This window comes from Rattus rattus, chromosome 5 (genome assembly GCF_011064425.1).
Source record: "Rattus rattus isolate New Zealand chromosome 5, Rrattus_CSIRO_v1, whole genome shotgun sequence".
In the NCBI taxonomy this organism is placed as follows: Eukaryota; Metazoa; Chordata; class Mammalia; order Rodentia; family Muridae; genus Rattus; species Rattus rattus.
The window spans coordinates 63,296,133-63,320,813 of record NC_046158.1 but is presented as its reverse complement, the minus strand read 5'-3'; the positions used below and the strand labels follow the sequence as shown (position 1 = coordinate 63,320,813).

The following is a 24,681-nucleotide window of genomic DNA, read 5'->3' as shown; positions in this document are numbered from 1 at the left end:
TTCTACATAAACTTCTATTAATTAATTTAGGCTTTTGCAACCTCAGTGTGTTTTAGGCTTTGGAGAAAAAGGCACTTCTTTTTTCTATCCTAAATTCTGATGAACTCTCTGACATATGAGCAGATGACTTCTCTAAGAACATCACTTTATTATTACAGAAATGAGTATCATCTATGAAAACAGTAGAGTCTATAATTTACAGAAAAAAATTCCTTACATCAACATTGTACTTTTCTCATAAAGATGCACAACAAATTGTATATTATTGGATTACTTATTACAATTTTGTTTAAAAATATTTTGTTTTAAAATATACCCAAATCCATTCCTGTATATTTAAAAACATAAGCAGTCCAATAAATTACTTTGATAAAAATAAGTCAATGAAGATATAATAATTTTCTTTTCAAGGTTTCACCTATAATTGCTACATCCAAATGTATCAACCTTTACTTCAACTATAGCAAAACACACTGACCTACCTTGACAGGAAAAGAGAAAAGAAAATGATAATTTTGCAGTATTTATTTTATAGTTGTGATCATTAAGAACAGTGAGATAATCTCCCTAAGGTGCTACTAAAATAATTATGAAAGGAATGATGACTAAAATACTATTAATGTCTCCTGGGTAGAAGTCGAGGAGATTTATTAGAATATACATTCTGAAAACTGAGATATTAATATTCTTAACATCATCCTATTGTCTCCTACTGCCACATGCTTTTATTCATTTTCCCTCACAAAATAGCAATTATGGATCCAAAAAAGAAATGACTGTCCACATTATTCTATTATTCTATGTAACTACTCTGAAAAGCATCATGTGTAAGGATAAGTGATTTCAACAATGCGTGCTCTTTATGTCAATTTCAGATGTAAAAGCCAGATTCAAATTATGAAGTCACTAGGAGGAATTTTGGCAAATATATAGAACTATAAGTATCCAGCAATTTAGGAAAGGAACTATTAAGTGAAGCACATCTGTAATCAAAACTACAGTTTTAATACTTCATATGAAATTGTGCAAATATCCTTTTCTCTAATTTTGATATGTAAAGGACAAAATGTTTTCATAATGCATTTGTGATGATCTCAAATAGCATAGACTACCTATCTCTTTCAACACCAATTATGTATTAAGAATGAAAAACATAATTATGGGACTAACCACCCACGTCAAAAATATTTTCCAGAATGTCTCCTGTCAAAAGAAAATGCAGGAACAATAAATGGAGCAGAAACTGAAAGAAAGGCCATCCAGCGTCTGTCCCATCCCAGTTTATTGACGTCAAACTCAGACACTATTGCTGACAGGAGCCCAGTATAGCTGTCCCCTCATAAGTTCTGCCATAGGTAGACTAATACAGATGCAGATATACACAGCCAAACATTGAACTAAGTGCAGGTACTCCAATGGGGAAGTTAAGGCAAGGACTGTAGGAGCTGAAGTGGTTTGCAACTTCATAGGAAGATCAACAATATCAACAATATCAACAATCCAGACCCCCCAAAGCTCCCAGGGACTAAACTAACAACCAAATAGTACACATGGGATACCCATGGCTCCAGCTGGGTGTGTAGCAGAGGATTGACTTATCTCAAATCCCTGAGTGGGGAGACCCTTGGTCCTGTGGAGGCTTGATGTCCCAGGATAGGGGAATGGTAGGCCACTGTGGCGGGAGTAGGTGGGCCGGTGGGTGGGTGGGGGAGCACATTCATAGAAACTGTGAAAGAAAGGAAGGGATAGGAGACTAGTGGAGAGGAAAATGAAAAGGAAGATAACATTTGAAATGTAAATAAATAGAATAACCAATAAACAAAAAGAAAAACACAATTATTTCTACAATCCCACTTTATCTGATTTGTTTTTCTTCTTTTATTTATTCCTTAATCTGTTTTTACAGTCTAGACTCCATACTCCTCCCCATCCACTCCCCACCCCCAGACCACAACCTATACCTCCCTACCCCTATCTCCAAGAGGATGCCCTCACCACCCCGACCCCACCAAACATCCCCACTCTCTGGGGTCCCAAGTCTCTCAAGTGTTAGAGGGTTAGGTGCGTCCTCTCTGACTGAGTCCAAACCCAGCAGTTCTCATATCAGCTGATATATGCTACCTGGTTAGTGGCTCAGTGTCTGAGAGATCCTTGGATCCAGGCTATTGGGACTGCTGGTCTTCCCATAGGATTGTCCTCCTGCTCAGCATTTTCCAGCTTCTCCCTAATTCAACCACAAGGGTCACCAGCTTCTGTCCATTGGCTAGGTATAAATATCTGCATCTGACTCTTTCAGCTGCTTGTTGGGCAGTCATGATAAAAGCCCACTTATAAACATGCCAAAACATCAGTAATGGTGTCTGGTCTTGGGGTATCCTCCTGAGCTGGATCCCAACTTGAGTGTCACCTCTTTCTCCTCATGCTCTTCTCCATCTTTGTCCTTGAAGTTCCCCCAGACAGGAGCAATTTTGGTTCAGAGTTTTTGTCTATAGAATGGCAAACTCATCCCTCTACTTGACGCCCTGTCTTTCTACTGGAGGTAGACTTTATAAATTTCCTCTCCCCACTGTAGGGCATTTCATCCAAGAGATGGACCTTTGAGTCCTGAAGAATCTCTAATCGCCCAGGTTTCTGGTACATTCCAGAGGGTGCCCCACTTCCATACCTCCAAGTTCACCTGTTTTGATTCTTCCTGCTGGCCCCGAGGGCTTCAATCCTGCCCCCAAATACCTATCATGTTCCCCTTTCCCCTCCCTGTCACCTTTCCCACCCAGGGCCCTCCCTCCCCCTTCCTGTGATTGCGTTCATCTACCTCCCAAGTGGGATTGAGACATCCTAACTTTAGGCTTTAAGCTTTTTAGTATTCTTGAGTTCTATGGATTATATCCTGGGAATTCTATACTTTTTAAACTAACATCCACTTATTAGTGAGTACATACCATGTATATCCTTTTGGGCTGAGTTACCTCACTCAGGATCTAAATTCCTTTATGAGATTAGGTATATTATACCCTGAGATGGAAAATATAAATTTATAAAGTAACTATGAGGGAATATCTTTAAGCCCAGTTTATATCGTACATCAGTCTGGTCTCCTAAGTTAAGGACAGAAATGTATGAACACATTTGCACCAAGAAATTATGATGCAATATGTAATAGTTAAAGAAGAAAGACTGTAAACAAGAAAATATGCATATAACTTACACTTGTTTAGCAGTGTATTTTTATATCATAAAGCTGTATTTTAAAGAACATAACTTTTAATAAAGTGAGTTGTTAAACTAACTGTACATCCTTGTATTATAGATGTGAATAATATGAAAGATATCATCTGTCTTAAATTTGACAGGTTCCAAATCAATTTTAAAACACAGATCATTCTGAATAATTTTTTCAAATGCAAAACTTAAGTAAAATATGTTAGTAACACAGACTGACATTCTAAAAGAATGTCAGCTTAATTGCTGAATTAATTAAAGAGAATACATTATATAAGGACATATCCATTCTCAAATACTATCTACCTTTGACCAATCTGAATATAGATAGAAAATAAAGCATAAACAAATCATGGTTTTAATTTTAAAATTAGAGTAATTAAAAGAATCTCACCCTAACTTTTAAAGAAACTATGGAAACAAACAACCTTATAAGCATAATAGAAACTTACTCCTGTTCTCATATAGGAAGATAACTTAAATTTTAAATGGATAAAAACCTCATAGATTTACCACCTAAAAATTTAAATGAAAATGGCATATACCATATTATTATTTAAGCATTTTAATATTTAATGTAGTGGCCTATGCATTCTAAGTAGAGTCGTTATACTTATTTTATCTATTGGTATCAATTTTCTCTTTTGTTCTTTGGAATCTATTTTTGATGCATTCATCAACAATTCACAATTCATTTTTTTATCTTCTAATTTGTGTGCCTTGTTTTTTTTCCTTCCTATCAATGAAGAATTCCTATTCTTATATTCTTCATAAAGTATCTTTTTCCCCTGACAAACAATAGAAAACAAAATAGGAAATATTTTATTTTGTTAAGAACGTCTTAGTAATCACTTTGTCCATGGCTTCCTTGACATCCTTGTTCCTCAGACTGTAGATCATGGGATTCAACATGGGGATCACTGTGGTATAGAACACAGCCACCATCTTTCCTTGTTCCACTGACTCCTCAGTGGGTCGCCTGAGATACATGAAGATAAGAGTGCCATAAAATATGCCAACTGCTGTGAGGTGAGACCCACAGGTAGAAAATGCCTTGCGCCTGCCTTCTGCTGAGCGCATCCTAAGAATGGCGATGAGAATGAATAGGTAGGAGATGATGACAACAATCAAGGAATATGTGAAGTTAATGCCTGCAAGAAAGAGCATTGTATATTCTTTTACAAAAGTCCCTGCGCAGGCCATCTTGATGAGGGGGGGATCTGCACAGTAGAAGTGGTTGATCTCAGTTTTCCCACAGAAGTACAAGCCATAAGTCCATAAGGTTGCAGCCAGACTAGTCAGAAACCCGTATATGTAAGGGAAAGAAATAAGTCGAATGCAAACCACCCTGGACATTTTGCTGCCATAGAGCAGAGGCTTTCCAATTGCCATATATCTGTCAAAAGCCATCACAGAAAGAATGAAGATTTCCACATGAACAAGGGCAATGAAAAAGAAGCACTGTACCAAACAGCCAGCATAAGAAATTGTTTTCGTCTTTGATAGCAAGTTTTCCAGCATTTTTGGAGTAATGTTGGAAGAAAACCACACATCAATAAATGACAAATGGCTCAGGAAAAAGTACATTGGGCTGCTAAGCTGTGGACTGATCTTAATTAATATCATCATGCCAATGTTGCCCACCATGGTGACAATATAGACCATAAGAAAGATGACAAATAAGAGAACTTGTAGTTCCTTTCTGCTGGTTAAGCCCAATAGGACAAATTCAGTCACATCTGTGAAATTGAGCATCTTCTCACTTCTGCTTATATTAATTACAAAAGCCTGTAAAACTAAAATGAAATAAATAAATTAGACACACCAATGTACAGAAACACTTTCTAAACAGACCATTCTTTATATTAGAGACTAATATCTTAAAAATTATTAACAATGTTTTGCATGTCTTTATATATTTGCAAAATATCTTTTTGCAAATTTATTCTAAAGGGTAGTAATTGTTCCCTATTAATATAAAATAATCATAATAGGAATAAAGCATTTCACAAGTGTCACATTGCATCTCATCTTCAAGGGAGCATAAATCACATTTCTTTTATCCCAAACAAGCCTTATACTTAGTATGTATCGAACAGTGAACTTGAACTTTGGGTTATCTTTCCTTTACTGTTCATGTCCTCTGGTCACAGGCATGTTTATCCAATACTGATCTACAATTTACATTCCTAAATAAATTATGGCGTATTAGCTGTTATTAAGTTGTCTTAGATTCCTAAAGAAGCACTATCCACCTAGCAGAGTTATAGGAGGAGGAGGTGGACAGAAAGGAATATCATTGGATTTATTCTTTCTTTCTGAACTGACAAACTTGAATAATGCATAGATATATTCTCATATATATGTATATACATATATATATATATATAACCTCACAAAGTCAAGATATTAATTAAGGCAGTACACTAAAACAATAGATATACCCATTCTACAGAACAAAGTATCAGTTTTAACTAATGAGAACTTGAGATTTTAAACAGGGTGCTAAGTGGAATAAAGACCTCATTATACTTTCAGATGAGTAAATACCATGTGTAAAACAAGTATTATTTCCACAACTCAATTGTAACTTGCAGCATTATGCTGTCTTGAATATCATTTTTGTTGGGTGATATCTCTAAGTTCTCACTAGTCACTGGTTAATCTGAAAAGGAAAAGTAGAAAGCAAGAAAGAGAAAATTTTACACCTAAGGGAAAATACACTGACTCTCATCTGTGTACCAATTGCTTTTCACTCACTCAGTTTAGGAAGAAATTTTACTCTATGATACTAGGAAAGGCTATGAACTAAAATCACTCAGAATAGCTCAATGTGACTGTAGATTGTTGAACTAATTAACAAAAATTTATGACTTAAACTAGTGATAATTAATCCACTGTTTAATTAAAAATAACTGAAGGGCAACAATATTCATAAAGTCATCTAAAATCTAAATAAGCTAATTTACATGGTATGACACAGAGTATTTGTCTACAAAGCAGAGTTCTGTATTGATTCCCAGCAAAATGTAAACTGGAAAGGTGATAACACTTGTAATCCCAGTACTCAAATGGTACACAAGACAAGGATATCTGGGTTTCATTGTCATCTGTAGCTGCATAGGAAGTTCAAATTCATCCTGGGCTATATGAAACCTTATTGTAAAACATAAAAATAAATTTAAATAGATGAATAACATAAATAAGTGTCTTAGAATATAGTTTTATTTTTCATAAAGTCTTTTAGAATATAATAAAAAATCTCATGTTTGAGGAACAATTATGAATATAGATTTATAAATCTGCAGATAATCTTTCCTCTGATTCAATACAGCATAAGTGCTTCATGTGTGAGTTCTTATTTAAATATCAATAATGAAAAGTAAGATCTGATTATGAGGTAATAATGATGACCTGACCCAAAAGAAACAAAAATAATAAAAATAATGTGGTGTTCTGCTTGACAACTGTTAAAAAGTAGAAAACACTTGAAGTTTATTTAACTGAATTACTCATCATTTAAAGACAAAAGCATATTTAAATACATAAAATTATCTCAAAGCAAATTCAATATTGTGAGGATTTCTTTTCCAAATCAGGCACGGAGCAACAATGCGTATTCTACTTGAATGGGCTGCGTCTACTGACAGATCTTCATTGAGTCCAGGCTCTACATCATTATTTTCTTGCTTGGGGACGTTTTATGCTAGGTCTGCTTTGATTTAATTGCTCTGCTCTTTAATGTTACTAAATTAATATTTTACTATATGTCACTCAGAACACCTTAATAATATATATTTTAAGGTATGTTTGTATAAGCATTTCTTATGATAAGTAAAATAAACATAATTACTAAATGTAACCCAACAATAAAAGGAAATTATAAAAATCAATGAGCGCTGGGAATCTATGCTTCCTCGTCTCTAGCCATTTTATACATAGTGTGTCTAAAATATGCCTACAATGAGTAAAGACAAATGAGGTTAAGATGTAAACATATTGGATCTACTCATTTGTTACCAACCTGAGTGTGACTAGAAATATTTCAGTAGAACTTCATAGATAAAAACTGAGCACTGTGTAGGCAGGTGCTAAGGAAAATGGAAAATAACTTAAACCTGTAAGATTTATAGAATCCTCCCTTGTATGTTTTCCTTGGGTAAATGGATTACCTTAAATATCCCCCTAGGACTGACCCAGGGGAAGGAGATCTCTTGAGGGAAAGTAAACTCATTACTTTTTGTAGAAGTCTTATATGTATTTATTTTCCCCAAAGTTCCAATTATTTTGAATGTTTTGCTAAATTGTTTTGTTATTATAAACCAATATGTGGCTAAAGAATTTACAAATAATAAAATATTATTCATTTCATAGTTCTACAGGCTGTGAGCACCAAAATAAGAAGTTACATCTGAAGACTCTTGAGCTCTAGAGATCCTACCCATAGACGCTAACACCACATTAGGCATAAATACAAAAGAAACAAAAAACAGAGACAAACTCACCTTTATAAGGCAGCTACTCTGTAGATCATTGACAAACAAACCTGTAAGTGGATTTTTCATTTCACAAGATTCATGGCTCATTCAGATCCAAACAATCCTACCTGATCCCACCCTTTACCACATAAAAACTTGGTTTGTATGTAAAATATCCACATGAATCATGAGGAGGACCTTTAACCCTCATAGGTGGTTCTTAAAATTAAACAAACTATACTGAAATGTTAAGTCTAAATCCGTTCATGGCATAAGTAAACTATATACCTTCTCTATCCAGGCTATGGTAATCATGTATTCATTAAGATATGAAAGATAGAATTTTATCCTTGATTAAATCTACGGTATATAAAGGGTGGAATGATGGCTTACCCTATCAGAGAGCTTCTTGCACAAGCATAAGGACCGGAATACCAATCTCCATTTTAAAAGACAGGCATGACCCATTCCACAACTATAACCCTATTCTTTTTGGGGGCAGGTTGTCAAAGAAACTTCCTACCTACTAGTTTTGGACAGCTGTTAGTTTCAGTGAGAGACCTTGTTTATAATGAGTAAAGTTGAGATAGGGAATGACTCCGCAGGTAAAGGGACTTTCTTCTTTTTCAGAAGACATGAGTTTGTTTCTAATCACCCATGTTGCTTGGCTACAACCACCTGTAACTCATGCTTCACGAAATTCATTGCTTTCTTCTAGACTCCACAGGGACACCATCCCCCTCACACACACACACACACACACACACACACACACACACGTACACCCACACTCACTTACCCACCCACCACTCCCACACATACATACATTTTCAGACACACAGAGTCACATATACAGTTTTCTACACATAGGAAAGAACATTCTAAACAGATCTCAATAATATAGAAACGAAGAGAAACTAACAAGATACTCAATAATATAGAAACGAAGAGAAACTAACAAGATACATCTTCATGAAATTAAGAAGTTTCTGTAGAAAAAAAGATACCATATTCGAGAAAAGAGGCAGCCTACAGAGTTGGAAAACTCTACCAGCTAAGTCTTCTGATAGAGAGTTTATGTCTATAATAAAAGAAACTTAAATAAAATGAAACATTTAAGTAAGAGTTCTCAAAATAAGAAATGCAAACAGGTATTAATTTTGTTTGAATGTTCAACATCCTTAGCAGTCAGAGAAATGAAAATTAAAATTAAAATCAATTTGTAATTACATTTACTCCAGTAAGAAAGACTAAATATCAAATGAAAATGACTACAAATGCAGGCAGAAACGTAGGCAAAAACAAAAACAAAAAACAAAAACAAAAACAAAACAAAAAAAGAAAACGCAGTAAACTGGAATACAAACTGGTAAAGCCATTATAGAAGTTCTTCAAAAAGTTAGACAAACAAAGGTCAGAATAAGAAACAGACAGGAGGTAGAGGACAATAGAAGAGGGGAAAAGAGCAAGGAAGGTGGGGACAGAGTATTTGCCCTGAGGGGAAAAGAATTGCTTCCTTCAGACTGAGAGAAACAGACATGGCACATAGAGAAATAACAATTTCTAGTGCTAAAGGGGGAAGTTCTAAGTTAGGATGAGGTATTTAATTTTGATTGGAAATATTACTCAGGTAGGCAAAAGTGGCCTTTTGATTCCTGAATTTCAAGACTTTCATAGCTGTATATTGATAGTCAGCTTCAGGAGAAGGAAGTGGCCAAATAAGGAAATATATCATGAAGGCTAGCCTTCAGAATGTAATCTAATGTATTTTATTGAGGAACAAGGAATAGGAGAAGGTAAAGGCCTGACAGCCATGTTTGCTGTGCTCAAGCCTGTTAGAGTACCTTTAGTAGGTTCAAAACACATGTTGATAAACATAATTAGCTATAAACAGATTGAAAAACACAAACCACATGCCCATCTCATTATAGGAAGGCTTTTGAAAAGAATACAATATATATTTATTGTGAAAGTCCCAAAGAGACTAAGGATACAAGGAAAAAAACCCAACATAAAATCAATTTTTTTTCATCTTTATTAACTTGAGTATTGCTTATTTACATTTCGATTGTTATTCCCCTTCCCGGTTTCCTGGCCAACATCCCCCTAAGCCCTCCTCTTCCCCTTCTCTATGGGTGTTCCCCTCCCCATCCTTCCCCCATTACCACCCTCCCCCCAATAATCACTTTCACTGGGGGTTCAGTCTTGGCAGGACCGAGGGAATAAGCCCACAGCCTACATCGGTCTGAAGAAAAAAACCCAAAACATTTCTACTACAATCAGGAAGAAGACAGAGATGTGTACTATCCTCATGCCTATTCAATGTGATACTTGAAATCTTAAGACTACTGAAGAAAAGCAAGAAGATGTGAATAGAAAAGGAAAATGGCAGTATATCTTTATTTGAAGATGAGAGAGCCTTATAGATAAATACTCCTAAAATTCCACCAGCATGTTTCTACTGCTGATAAATACATTCAGCCAGGTGGCAGGATACCAAATTAACACAAAAATTTATAGGTCAAAGACAGGCCAAAAGAGAAAGAACTTAGGAAAATAATACTTTCCACAACAGCCTCAAAACTAGGTACATTAGATATATAGATGTGGATAGATGGTAGATGATGATGATTGATAGTTATGGATAAATCAATAGATAAAATATATAGATGATAGATGAAACATAGATTATATGATTGATAGATAGAGAGTAGATAGATAGATAATAGATAGATAATAGATCAATAGACAGACAGATGATAGATAGCTACATAGATAAATGATAGACAAAGGATAGATAGATGAGAGAGAGAGAAAGAGAGAGAGAGAGAGAGAGAAAGAGGATAGACATATAGATAGACAGAAAAACAGATGGTATATATTGATTTAGATATAGACATAGACAGACAGACAGACAGATAGGGATAACTCTTAAGTGTCTTAGATAGGATTATTTTTGTTTTGATAGAACACCATGATCAAAAGAAACTTGAGGAGAAGATTTTGTTCATTTGTTTGTTTGTTTATTTGGCTTACATACTAAATCACAGTTCATTTGATGGAATGCAAGGCAGGAACTCAAACTGAGCAGGAACCAGAAATCAGTTGCATTGTAGAGTCCCTTGGAGGACTCTAATGGCTCATTCCTCAGAGCTTGCTCAACTGGCTCTTTTGTCTTTTAATTTTATAGATCAAACCATCTTACATAATATATCCTGACTATAGTTCCTCTTCTGCTACTCTACCCAGTATCTCCCCATATCCCATACCATCAAAATCTGCATACTTCTGTCTTCCAAGAGAAAAAAAATTGCTTCTAAGGGATAATAATAAAAAAAGTAAAACAAAACTAACAAATCAGTAAAGAATAAAACAAAGAAATATAAGTAAAAGACACCAAAGTGGTCGGGGAAAGCACAAGAAACAAAGTTAGATGTAAAGATACAGTCACACTTCCTTTTTTAGCTCTAGGATCCCATTAGGTACAGACCCATAAAAACTCTATGAATGCTGCCTCAGTCTGTGTGAGTTCACATGTGTACGGACGTACATCAATCATTTGACCTAGAACCACATTCTCAACCTGTGGGTCATGATCTTTTTGGGGTCAAATGAATCTTTCACAGGGGTTGGTTAACACATCAGAAAAAAAAATATTTGCATTACAATTCACAACAGTAGTAAGATTTCCATTATAATGTAGCAAAAAAATTTAAATGTTTGCATGTCACTACAATGAGGAACTATATCTAAGAGTCACATAGTACTAGGAAGGTTTAGAACCACTGACTTAGAGGATTTTGTTTTCTTGGAGTCCTCCATCTTCTCTGAAACTTGCATACTTTCTTCCTCCTCTGCCATTTCATTCTAGAGTTCTTAAGGGAGGGATTAGAGCTAAGTGTTCCAAGGTCTTTAACTCTTTGTATAATATCAGGTTGCAGATTTCTGTATTTGTTCCTATCTACTGCAGAAGATGGCTTCTCTGATTAGTGAATGCTGAGTCAGGCACTGATCTATAAGTAGAGTAGAATGTTGTTGTTTTAGAAAGGAAAAAACACAGTGGTTTATTTGCAAATGGGAAATCCCAAAGAATTTAAAGCATGAGACACTTAAGTGTTAATAAGTGTTAATAAAAAAAAAGGCATGTGTGCTAAAAATTGTAAAATACTCATGGCAAAGTGAAAAATCTACGAAAATGCATATAAGCTGTAATTTCTAATTAGACAAATCAGCAGAGGAAACTGTCAATTTTATTCAAATTGTTACACAAAGACTTAATGCCCTTTGTGTAAAAACCTCAGCAAGATCATTTATAGAGACCATATTATTCTCAAATTTATAGGCAAATAGAGCAGAATAGCAGAAACATAAAGTAGAGGAATAAATTAGAAAGATTAATCTAGTATTAAGATCTATGGATCTACAATAATCAAGGTGGTATTATATTGACAGAAGGATAAATGCACAGATCAGTAGAAGAGAAAGATGATGGAAATGAAAATCAAATTTGCACCCCCACACACACACACACATACCTTTTGTATAAATAGAAAGTTAAAAAATGAAAATCAGTTGAAGTAAGATAAATTTTCCACATAAAACATATGTATGACAAGTGTATGCCTCAAAAATTCAAATTAAATCTAGGAGAAAATCTTGAATACAAAGGTAAAAGAGGGGGGTAAAATTTGGCTGAACTAGGAGTTATGGAAATTGAACTTGTCTCCTAGTGTGCATGTAGCCAACTTAAAATGTATAGCAAGACAAAGACAAATATTTATGTAAACGTAATGTACTTAAAGTTAGCTGTGAGACAAAGCAAAGAATTCTCCTCGAAGATGAGACCAGAGTTCCAGGTTGTCCCATCATTTCTGATATATGCTACAGAGACAGATTTTATTTAAGTCTTAAACTGAGAAAAATGGGAAATTAAGGATCTTCTAATTTCAAAAGAGCAAACAGTCTCTCAAGTTTTTTGGGTGGGAAGAAATAAGGTCACCCCTAGCCCTACACCTAGTTTGAAAGAATTCCTAGTCTCTGGTTCTATTCTTTTGATAGGTGTGGAGTAGAAGTCTTTTTTTATTTTTCCTCCTCTGGAGTTCAACTTTAAGCTCTGGCTTCTGCATGCCTGTTATGCACAAGTGCTGAATGAAACTGAAGTGGGGAGATGGAAGAAATGATTCTCTTCAGTAATTTGCCTTCCCTGTTGGAGTTTCAGCAGCTTTATAGAGAATATACAGTGACATCAGGAATTAAAGGTCAGACCCTTGTCAATAGAGAATACCACTTTGTCCAACAAGGTTTTAGATTACAAACAATTTCAGTAGCATATATTTCTTTTCCCACTAAGGCTCCAGTAAAGCATCATGGTTGCAAGTATGTAGAGAACTGAATCTCAATAACACGCTTTCATAAGTCATTTCCAAGCTGTATCCTAGGAGTACAATTCTGGAGACAAAACCTTTTCTGCATGGGGCAATTTAATATCTAAAATATGTTTTGTGGCTTACACTAGCTCTTATTTGAGTTCTTTACATATTTTGGATATTAGCCCTTTGCTGGATATGGAGTTGGTGAAAATCTTTCACCATTGTATATGCTCCTATTTGTCCCATTGATGATGTTGTTTGCCTTACAGAAGTTTTTCAGATTCACGAGGTCCCATTTATTAATTGGTGATCTTAATGCCTGCACTACTGGTATTGTGTTCAGGAATTTGTCTCCTATGCCAATATGTTCAAGGCACTTCCTCACTTTCTGTTTTATCAAGTTCAGTATAACTGAATTAACTGAATTGAAGTCTTTGATTCACTTCGACTTGAGTTCTACACAGGGTGATCAATATGGATCTTTCGCATTCTTCTACATGTAGACATACAGTTAGAACAGCACAGTTTCTTGGAAATCTTTTTGTTTTACAGTTTTCAATGTGTGTTTATGGCTTACTTATATTAAAAAATCAGGTGTTTATAAGTATATGAATTTATATCTGTGTCTTTGATTCCACTGATCCACTTTTCTGTTTTTATGCCAGTATCATGTGACTTTTATTACTATAACTTTATAGGACATCTTGATTTCAGAAATGGTGATACTTCCAGGAGTTATTTTATTGTATTGGATTGTTTTAATTAGTCTGTTTTTGTCATTGTTGTTGCTTGTTTGTTTCTCCATGTGTAGTTGAGTACTGTCATTTCAAGGAGAGAAGGATTGTGTTGGAATTTTGACAGGAATTGAATTGCATTTGCTTTTGATAAGATGAATAATTTTACTATTTTAATCCTACTGATCTATGAGCATGTCAAATATTAGTATCTTCTGATATCTTCTTTAATTCCTTTATTCAAGACTTGAAGTTATTGTCATACATACCTTTTACTTACTTGGTTAGTTGCTCCAAACTAATTTACATTCTTCGCAGCTATTTTAATGGACGTTGTTTTCATAATTTCTTTTTCAACACATTTGTCATTTGTATCTAGGGAAGCTACTACCATTGGTAGAATTTTTGGATATGTATATGTATATGCATGTGCATATGTATATGTGTATGCATATATATTCATATCATCTACAAATAATATTTTGACTTTCCCAATTTGTATTCAATTTTCTTCTTACTCTACCTAGAACTTCAAATACTAGATAGAATAGATATTTAAACAGTGTACATCCTTGTCTTGTTCCTGATTTTAGTAAAATTGCTTTGAGTTTCTATCCATTTAATTTGATACTGGCTATAGGCTGTAAATTTCCTTTATTATGTTTAGGTATGTCCCTTTTTCTCTAGTCTCTCCAAAGCTAATATCAAGAAGGGGTGTTGAATTTTGTCAAAAGCTTTTTTAGCATCTAATGAGATGATTTTGTTGTTTCTGGAGGTGATCCTGGGAATTGCAATAAGTGGAGGGAGGGGAAACTTCAGGAAGAATGTAATGTATAAAAGAATAATATTATAAATAAATAAAAAGTATATATAGTATGTAAAAAATGAGAAAAATATTTTCTGAAAAATTAAATAATTAATTTTTAAGAGAGCACCCCTTTTGGCCTGTACTTTCCACCAGAGCAGATAATCAGTATGTCTGCCCCTATGAAGACCTCACCATCTGAAAGCTTCCCAGGAGATCTGCTGCACCAAAAACATGTAACAGATCCTCCCAAATAATCATAGCAGCTGGGATCTATGAGGATACCAGGAGGATTCTAAACATATCCCACTCCACACAAACTTCATTCCTGCCTACACCTTCAGGCAGGACAGATAATCAGTATGTCTGCCCCTCTGAATACCCCACAGTCAGAAGGCTTCCCAGGAGATCTGCTGCAGCTAGGGCAACAGATTATTGGTGTGTGTGAAGATCTGAAGACCTCACAGTTAAAGGCCTCCAAGCATTTCTGATAAAACCAGGGCAACAGGTATCCCAGGAGACCTGGAGTAACTTACAGACAAAAGAGACATACAGGTCAGTTAACAGCAGAAATAACACGAAGACTAGAAGCAAGCACAAAACCATAATCAACAGAAGCCAATATACTTTGGCACCATCAAACCCCAGTTCTTCCACCAGAGGAAGCCCTGGATACTTCAACACACCTGAAAACCATGATACTGACCTAAAATCCTATATCAGGAAGATAATAAAGTCCTTTAAGGAGGATATAAATAATTGCTGGAGGAAATACAGGAAAACACAGGTAAACCGAAATCCTTAAAGAGGAAACAAATAAAGCCCTTAAAGAAATACAGGAAAACACAACCAAACAGGTAAAAGAACTGAACAAAGGGCCCCAAGACCTAAAAATGGAAGTAGAAACAACAAAGAAACCACAAATGGGTGCAACCCTGGAAATAGAAAACCTAGGAAAAAAGTCAGGAGCTATAGATGTGAGTTTCACCAACAGAATACCAGAGATAAAAAGAGAGAATCTCAGGCACAGAAGACACCTGAGAGGATATTGACACAAGGACCAAAGAAAATGCAAAACATAAAAAAAATCATAACCATAATACCCAGGAAATCTAGGACACAATGAAAAGTCCAAACCTAAGAATAATAAGAATAGAAACCAGTGAAGATTCCCAGCTCTAAGGGCTATGAAACTTTTTTGACAAAATCATAGAAGAAAACATCCCCAACTTAAAGAAAGAGATGGCTATAAATGTACAAAAAGCCTAGAGAACATCAAATAGATTGAACGAGAAAAGAAAACTCTCTACTCACATAATAATCAAAACACCAAATGCACAGAACAAAGAAAGAATATTAAAAGGCCAAGTAGCATACATAAGCAGACCTATCAGAATTATACCAGACTTCTCAACAGAGACCCTAAAAGCCAGAGGAACCTGGACAGAGGTCCTGCAGATGCAAAGAGAACACAAATACTTGCCCAGGCTACTATTTCTAGCAAAACTCTCAATCATCATAGATGAAGAAACCGAAATATTTAATGACAGAACCTAATTTAAACAATAATTATCTACCAATTCAGCCCTGTAGAAGGAAAACTCCAGTACAAGGAGGATACCTAAATTAAAGAAAAATACCAAGATATTAATCATTTCACAACAAAGCCAAAAGGACACATAATGCAACCTACAACAACAGCCATACAGAAAGCAACAATCATCTGTCTTTAATATCACACAAGAGACTAAATTCCCCAATAAAAAGACATAAGCCAATAGACTGGATATGCAAGCAGGATCCAGCATTTTGCTGCATACAAGAAAGAGTCCTAAATGATAAATGCTTGGAGTAAAAGGCTGGAAAATATTCTTGCAAGCCAATAGCCCCAAGAAACAAGGAGGAGTAGCCATCTAAATAGTCAATAAAATAGACATTCAACCAAAAGTTATCAAATGAGATGGGGAAGAACACTTCATATTCATCAAAGAAAAAACCCACCAGGAGAAAGTCTTAATTCTGAACATCTATATTCCAAATGTAAGGGCACCCACATTCATAAAAGAAACTTTATGACACTCAAAACACACATTAAGAAAGTTTACAACACCTCAAAACACACATTGAACCCCACGCAATAATGATGAAACATTTCAACACCCTACTCATACCAATAGATAGGTTATTGAAACAGAAACTAAACAGAGACAGTGAATTTAACAGAAGTTATGAACCAAATGATATATATGTATATATATATGTAACAATATATATATAAATATATATATGTAACAATTCAGCCTAAAAACAAAAGAAAATACTTGTTTTCTCAGCACCTCATGGTACCTTCTTCAAAATTTATTATATAATGGGTCACAAAACAAACCTCAACAGATAAAAGAAAGTTACAATAAGCCCTATCCTATCAGATCACTATGGAGTAAGGCTAGACATCAATAACAATAAAAATAACAGAAAACTCACATCCCCATGGAAACTAAATAACTCTACTCAATGATAACTTTGTCAAGTAAGAAATAAAGGAAAAAACTAAAGACTTCCTGGAATTCAATGAAAATGCTGACACAGCATTTGACCCAAACTTATGGAACACAATGAGAGCTGTGCTAAGAAGAAAATTCATAGCACTAGGTGTCCCCTAAAAGAATTTGATATATCCTACAATAGCAACTTAGCAATACACCTGAAAGCCCTAGAACAAAAAGAAGCAAACATACCCACAAGGAGCAGAGGCCAGGAAACAGTCAAACCCAGGTCCAAAATCAACCAAATAGGAAGAAAGAGAACTATATAAAGAATCAACAAAATCAAAAGTTGGTTCTTTGAGAAAATCAACAAGATAGATAAAACCATAACCAAACCAAATAAAGGGCACAGAGATAGAATCCAAATTAACATAAGCAGAAAGTGAAAAGTGAGACATAGCAACAGAAGCTGAGGAAATTCAAAAAGTCATCAGATCCTACTGCAAAAGCCATTACTCCTCAAAACTGGAAAATCTAGATGAAATGGATGATTTTCTAAAGAGATACCAAGTACCGAAGTTTAATCAAGACAAGTAAACTATCTAAACAGGCCCATATCACCTAATGAAATAGAAGAATTCATTAAAACCCACCCAACCAAAAAAAGGCTCAGGCCCAGATTGCTCTGTTGTGGAATACAACCTGAATTTCAAAGAAGTGAATAACCAATACTCCTCAAACTATTCCATGAAATAGAAACTGAAGGAACACTACCTAATTCATTCTATGAAGTCACAATTACTCTGATACCTAAACCATACAAAGACCCAATGAAAATGGAATTCAGACAAATTTTACTTATGAATATCAATGCAAACTATTCAATAAAATTCTTGCAACTGAGTTCAAGAACACATAAAAATCATGATTCACCACAATCAATTATGCTTCATCACAGGGATATAAAGTTGATTCAATATATGAAAATCCCTTAATGTAATCCACTATATAAATAAACTCAAAGGAATAAAAATCACATGAATATTTCATTCAATGTTGAAAATTAATTTGACAAAAATACAATGTACCTTTATTTTAAAAGAATTGTTGGGATCAAGAATTCAAGGCCCAAACCCAAACATAATGAAAACAGTTCACAGCAAACCAAGAGCCAAAATCAAATTAAATGGAGAAATACTTGATACAATCTCACTAAAATCAGGGACAAGAAAATGCTGAGTACTTTATGTGTATCTATTACATATAGTACTTAAAGTTCTATCTACAGCAATAAGACAAATTGGCAAAGAAGAGGTATTAGTATTTGCAGATTACATGATAAACCCAAGATAGCGAACACAATTCTTAACAAAAAAGGACGTCTGGCGTAATTACCATTCTTGACCTCCAGCTGTACTACAGAGCAATAGTGCTTAAAACTGCATGAGATTGGTACAGAGACAGAGAGGTTGATTAATGGAATAGAACTGAAGACTCAAATTAAATCTACACACTTATAGACACTTGATCTCTGACAAAGAAGGCAAAAATATGCAATGGGAAAAAAAGGAATCTCCAATAAAAAGTGCTGGTCTAACTGGCAGTCCGTATTTAGATAAATGAAATTAAATCCAAACTTGTCACCTTGTACAGTGCTTACGTTGAAGTGAATCAAGTTCCTCAACATAAATCCAGAATCTAACAGAAAAGAAAGTAGGAAATGACTCGAACTCATTGGCACTGGGTAAAATTTCTTAAACAGAATCCCAATGGCTCAGAATGTAAGATCAAGAAATGATAAATGGTACCTGATGAAACCAAAAGGCTTCTATAAGTCAAAGGACATAGTCCAAAGGACAAATTAGCAACCTACACTTTAGCAAAAAATCTTCACTAACCCCACATCAGATAGAGATATAATGCCCAATAAATGTATAAAGAACTCAAGAAGCTAACCAACCAACCCAATAAAAAAAATTGATGTATAGAGCTAAACACAAAATTCACAGCAAAGCAATCATAAATGGGTGAAAAGCACTTAAAGAAATGTTCAACATTCTTAGTCATCAGAGAAATAAAAGTTAAATGACCCTGAGATTCCACCTTACATCAATCAGAATGGTTAAGATCAAAAACTCAGGGACATCACATGTTGGCAAGGGTGTGGAACACTTATCCATTGCTGGGGTGATTGCAAACTGTTGCAACTACTCTTGTAATCAATCTGGAGGTTCCTCAGAAAAGTGGAAATAGATGTACCTGAAGATCCAGCTATACTACTCTTTGGCATATACCCAAAAGATGTCCCACCATACCACAGGGGCAAGTGCTGCACTGTGTTCACGGCAGCCTTATCTGCGATAGAAGAGTACAGAAGCTGGAAAAAAACAGATGTCCCTTAATAGAAGAATGGATAGAAAAATGTGGTTCATTTACACAATGGAATACTATTCATTTTTAAGAATGAGGAGATCATGAGTTTTGAAGTAAATGGATGGATCTGGAAAATATCATGCTGAGTGAGGTAACTCAGACCAAAAAGGACATGCATGTTATGAATTCACTAATAAGTGACTATTAGCCAAAAAAGCACCGAACACTGAAGATACACCCACAGAACTCAAGAAGTTTAACAAGTAGAAGAACCCAAGGGAGGATATTTAATCCCACTTGGGAAGGAAAAGAAATTATTGACAGGATGCAGAGGGAGGGAAGGAACTGAGTGGGAGAGAGTAGGGGGAGGGGGAAAGATTAGGTTATTGGTGGAACAGGCAAGAATCCCTGGGGGCCAGTAATGTGAATGAAATTATGCAATCTTGGTGGAGCAGGGAGGTGGAGGGACCTTCTAGAATATTCAAGAGACCCAGGAGGTGAGAAACTAAGAAACAAAAGATACAGATAAGGAAACTTGACTCAATTGTTTTTATGGACAGAAGGGAGTATAGTGGTAATTGTTTAAGTATACAGAGATGTTAAGATGCACAGAAGAGAGATTTAGTATAAAAATGCTTTAGAGACAATTTGAAAAGGTTTTGCTAGGCTGTACTCAAATTCTTTAAAAGTGGGCTCCACGGGAATTCTGGGATTGATTCCTGCCATGATAAATTAGATATCTGAGAATCGACTTATACAGTAAGCAGAAGGGAATTAATAATAATAAAATATTGAGGTATTTGATCTTAAAAATTAGGTTGATTTCAGGGCATAGGGTACCTAGCCTATCTCAGACAGTAGAAATTTATGCCTTGAGAATTTTATAAAAAGAGAGCCTGGAAATAGGTCACACAGTAAGGAGACAGAGATATTAAATAGATAATTTAGGCCTTGATCTAATGAAAGTTGGGGCAGGAGACAATACAAGCACTGTTTCAAAAGCTATTTGTTTAGATTAGTGTATTTGTTTGAATTGTTTTATTTATTAAAATGTGTGTGATTTTGAAAAAAAGAGATTATACACACACACACACACACACACAGAGAGAGAGAGAGAGAGAGAGAGAGAGAGAGAGAGATGAGAGAGGCCAAAAACTCTCATTTTATGATTCAATTTTTCTAGACATGATACTAAAGGAAGAATTTCCCCCCCAAACACACATATATGCACATGTTTTCTACAGATGTAGGTGGCCATTCTTTATGATTTTGAAAAAAAAAACACTTCTAATGTTGTCAATCAACTAGAACATTTAGATTAAGGATATTACTATGTCCTTGCCAAGATAAGCCAATGCTCTTCACATTCAAGCAATTACCCCAGCCACCAAGACTATATTTCTTATATACAGATTTAGCTACCCTTCTCTCCTTCAGTCCTAGGATTTATATTGCATTTTTTATGTCACATCTATTATTCTGTATACTCATCTGATGGTAAGAATTTTCATGAGGTTGAAATACAGATAAGAAAAATAAGACTTTATTTTCCTTTATTGGTAAAGAATGATGAGTGATGGAAATAAAGTTAAATCAGGACACATTTGCAGATCATATCTAGAACAATATCACAAACAGATTTCTTGCTTTAATTTTGAATTCAGAATTTCGAGAAGAATCACCATCACCCAGTGTTCACTTTATCTGGTGATGCACACCAATCAGTTTGCTGCTTTTGGGAAGACTTTCCATTTTCCATATATTTTCTATTTCCAAATATTTATGTTAGAAATCCTATACAGGCACCATAAATGAAGCATTTGCAAGTTACTTTGTCATGTCATATGCACTTTATAAGATGATACTACATTAACATAAAAATAATTTAACTTAGCACAGCACAGAGCTTTCTTGCAATCTTTCTAATTAACTATTCTACAATTTTAGTAACCAATATTATAACCAACATAAATCTCCTATTCTATTTTGTTTATGTCTAAAATGCATCCAGTTTTGTTTTTCTTTTCTTCCCACAAAACTTTACATTTCCATGTGTGAAGAAATAATGCTTACCTCAAAAAGAGAAAATATATCTAAACTTTACTTTGTTAGGAACTTTCGGCTAATCACTTTATCCATGGCTTCCTTGACATCTTTGTTCCTCAGACTTTTGGGATTCAACATATCACTGTTTTTCCTTTCCAACTCCTCAGTGGGTTGAGATACATAAAGATAAGAAAAAATATTACAACAGCTGTGAGATGACCCTGGGTGAAAATGCCTTGCGCCTGCCTTCTGCTGAGCGCATCCTAAGAATGGCAATGAGAATGAACAGGTAGGAGATGATGACAACAGAAAGTGAGTATGTGAAGTTAATGCCTGCAAGTATAATCATTGTATACTCTTTTACAAAAGTCCCCGCACAGGCCATCTTGATGAGGGGTGGATCTGCACAGTAGAAGTGGTTGATCTCAGTTTTCCCACAGAAGTACAAGCCATAAGTCCATAAGGTTGCAGCCAGACTAGTCAGAAACCCGTATGTAAAGGGAAAGAAATAAGTCCGAATACAAACCACCCTGGACATTTGCTGCCATAGAGCAGAGGCTTTCCAATTGCCATGTATCTGTCAAAGGCCATCACAGCAAGAATGAAGATTTCCACATGAACAAGGGCAATAAAAAAGAAGCACTGTACCAAACAGCCAGCGTAAGAAATTGTTTTCGTCTTTGATAGCAAGTTTTCCAGCATTTTAGGAGTGACATTGGAGGAAAACCACACATCAACAAATGATAAATGACTCAGGAAAAAATACATTGGGCTGCTAAGCTGTGGACTGATCTTAATTAATATCATCATGCCAATATTGCCCACCATGGTTACAATATAGACCACAAGAAAAATGATGAAAAAGAGAACTTGTAGTTCCTTTCTGCTGGTTAAGCCCAAAAGGACAAATTCAGTCACATCTGTGAAATTGAGCATCTTCTCACTTCTGTTAATATAAATTATTACTCTCTGTGGATTTAAAATGAAATAAAGTAGTTAAATATTATATATTATAAAAAGTACTTTGTAAACAAGTAATTTTTGTAAACAAGGAATATTCTTAAACATGTAAAGTCAATGATGAAAATAAAAAAATAATTAACACCATTTTGAGAATCCAAAAAATTCACATTCTTGAGAATTTTGAAAACTTATTCATGAATGTAGAATATGAGACCTGTACTTCTTACAGATATTTCACAATATATTTTCTATGGAAAACCCTAGTGACTTCTATGATATTAACAGTTATTATAAAGAAAAGCCAATAAGTATTCCTAGTCAAACATTAACTTAAATCCTATATGTTCTTCCAGATTTATAGTCACATCATCCCTCTGATAGAATTGTGCTATGAGGAATTATGTCTTACCATGTCACTCAAAACACACACACACACACACACACACACACACACACACACACACAATGTTACATATTCAATCCATTAAAGTCAATTAACATGGAATGGGAAGGCACAGTAATTAATATTGTGCTAACTTCACAAGCTTGCAGACATTAATCTCACAGCAGTCCCTAGGTGAATAGCAGGGCATGGTGTATGGATGACATGGAGACAAAGCAAATGTTGGGGCTCTATGTTCAGTTGGGATAGCTGAAACAGTGAGCTTCAATTCCTAATATGAATCACTGCCTCAAAACAAGTAGACAGTACTTGAGAAAGAACATCAGAGTTTTCCTTGGCCAGAACAGTTCCTGTGTGACATACAATTCAAGCCTATATAACAAGAAATGAAATTTTGTGTTCTCATATTCACAGTGGAGAAGGAATTATAAGCATACCAGATCATGCATGCTATCATACATAGAAGGTTTTATATAAATAATGCATGCAGTTAACAGTGCTCCTCTACAAATATTATTAAAATTTGCAGGAGTTATATTCTTATTTGGAATGTCTGAGATGATTATGTTTACCAGTGATCATGTAATATACATGAAAAAGTATAGGCGATGGTATTGTTTAGTACTTCCCAGAAGATATTTTTAAAAGAGCATGCTGAGTGATGATTCCCCATTTTGTGGATAATAAATTAAAATAGAAATTCTGTGTTGGGTGAAATAAACCAAAAGATACAAAGGCTGCAATCAAGCACCAAGGACAGGATCTGCAGGGCATTTAGAGAATTACTTGTGATCTAAAGTAAACACTGAATATATTAGCCCCCATCCTATTATTTTATTCTAAGCAAAATGATCTATGAAAATGTTTCCTGAATCACATATGAAGCAATATTTGATATCACAATTAAATATTTTTGTTTCTATTGTTGTAGCTTGGTTGAATTCATGAACCAACATTTATATTCTGGAGTTGGCCACATTTGAAAACTGCTTTATTTGTTCCTGATTTCTCTGATGTTCAATGTGTGATAACTTACTCATAACCTATTATCGGTTTTATGTCATACAGTATGAAAATAAATTATACAAATGATTATACATTTAAAACCATGTAATCCTATGCAATCCCTTAACTAATAGTGAACATGCAGAGAAAATTTATTAATTACTGAATGTACTCTATCAAAAATATATAGCAATTGAGTATAATTTATACAAAATCCTGCCTTTCTTTTATCTCTAAGTCTCATATACACATACAGAGGAGATCAATCATTAAAATCTTCTTATAAAGAAAACAGATAAAATGTAAGGCATAAGCTTCATCTGATTACCTCATTTTTAAGCCAACTTGAAAATGAAGATTAACACTATGAATAACATAAATATGAAAAGCTGAGAGCTGCACAGGCAGATGCAGAACACTGTGGTACATACCTCAAAACTGAGAGAACTTGGAAAGTTTGAGGAGAATCTTCCCTTAAATGTTTGTCGTGGATAAAAATAAACAATTACAGATTTCCCCTAGGTGTGACTCGGGGGAAGCATATCTCCAGAGCAAGAGCAAACTCATTAATTCTCGCTAACTTTTACAGAAGTTTATCCTGATCCTAATTTTCTGCTATTGTGATAGTGTTTTTACATAATTTGTGTTATTATGACTGAATATGACACTGTAGAATTTATAAATAAGAAATGACTATTTGGATCTTAAGCTACAGACTGTAAGGAGAAAGATCATGGAGCTGAATTTACTTCTATTCCACAGATGACAAGAATATCCAGAGAGGAGCAAACAATTTCTTT

At 34.8% G+C, this 24,681-nt stretch overlaps 1 protein-coding gene and 1 pseudogene across 1 annotated transcript; both read right to left on the bottom strand.

The window, feature by feature from the left end:
• Positions 1-4,041: 4,041 nt before the first annotated feature.
• Positions 4,042-4,974, bottom strand: LOC116900270 (olfactory receptor 5M3). The gene has a single exon (XM_032902022.1). It carries the CDS (start codon positions 4,972-4,974, stop codon positions 4,042-4,044), a length of 933 nt encoding a protein of 310 aa, XP_032757913.1.
• Positions 4,975-21,564: 16,590 nt separating this feature from the next.
• On the bottom strand, positions 21,565-22,458 carry LOC116900269 (annotated as a pseudogene).
• Between the last annotated feature and the right edge of the window lie 2,223 nt (positions 22,459-24,681).

Coding starts and splice junctions, on each gene's coding strand:
- LOC116900270 (XM_032902022.1), bottom strand. CDS start 4,974: ATGCTCAATTTCACAGATGTGACTGAATTTGTCCTATTGGGCTTAACC.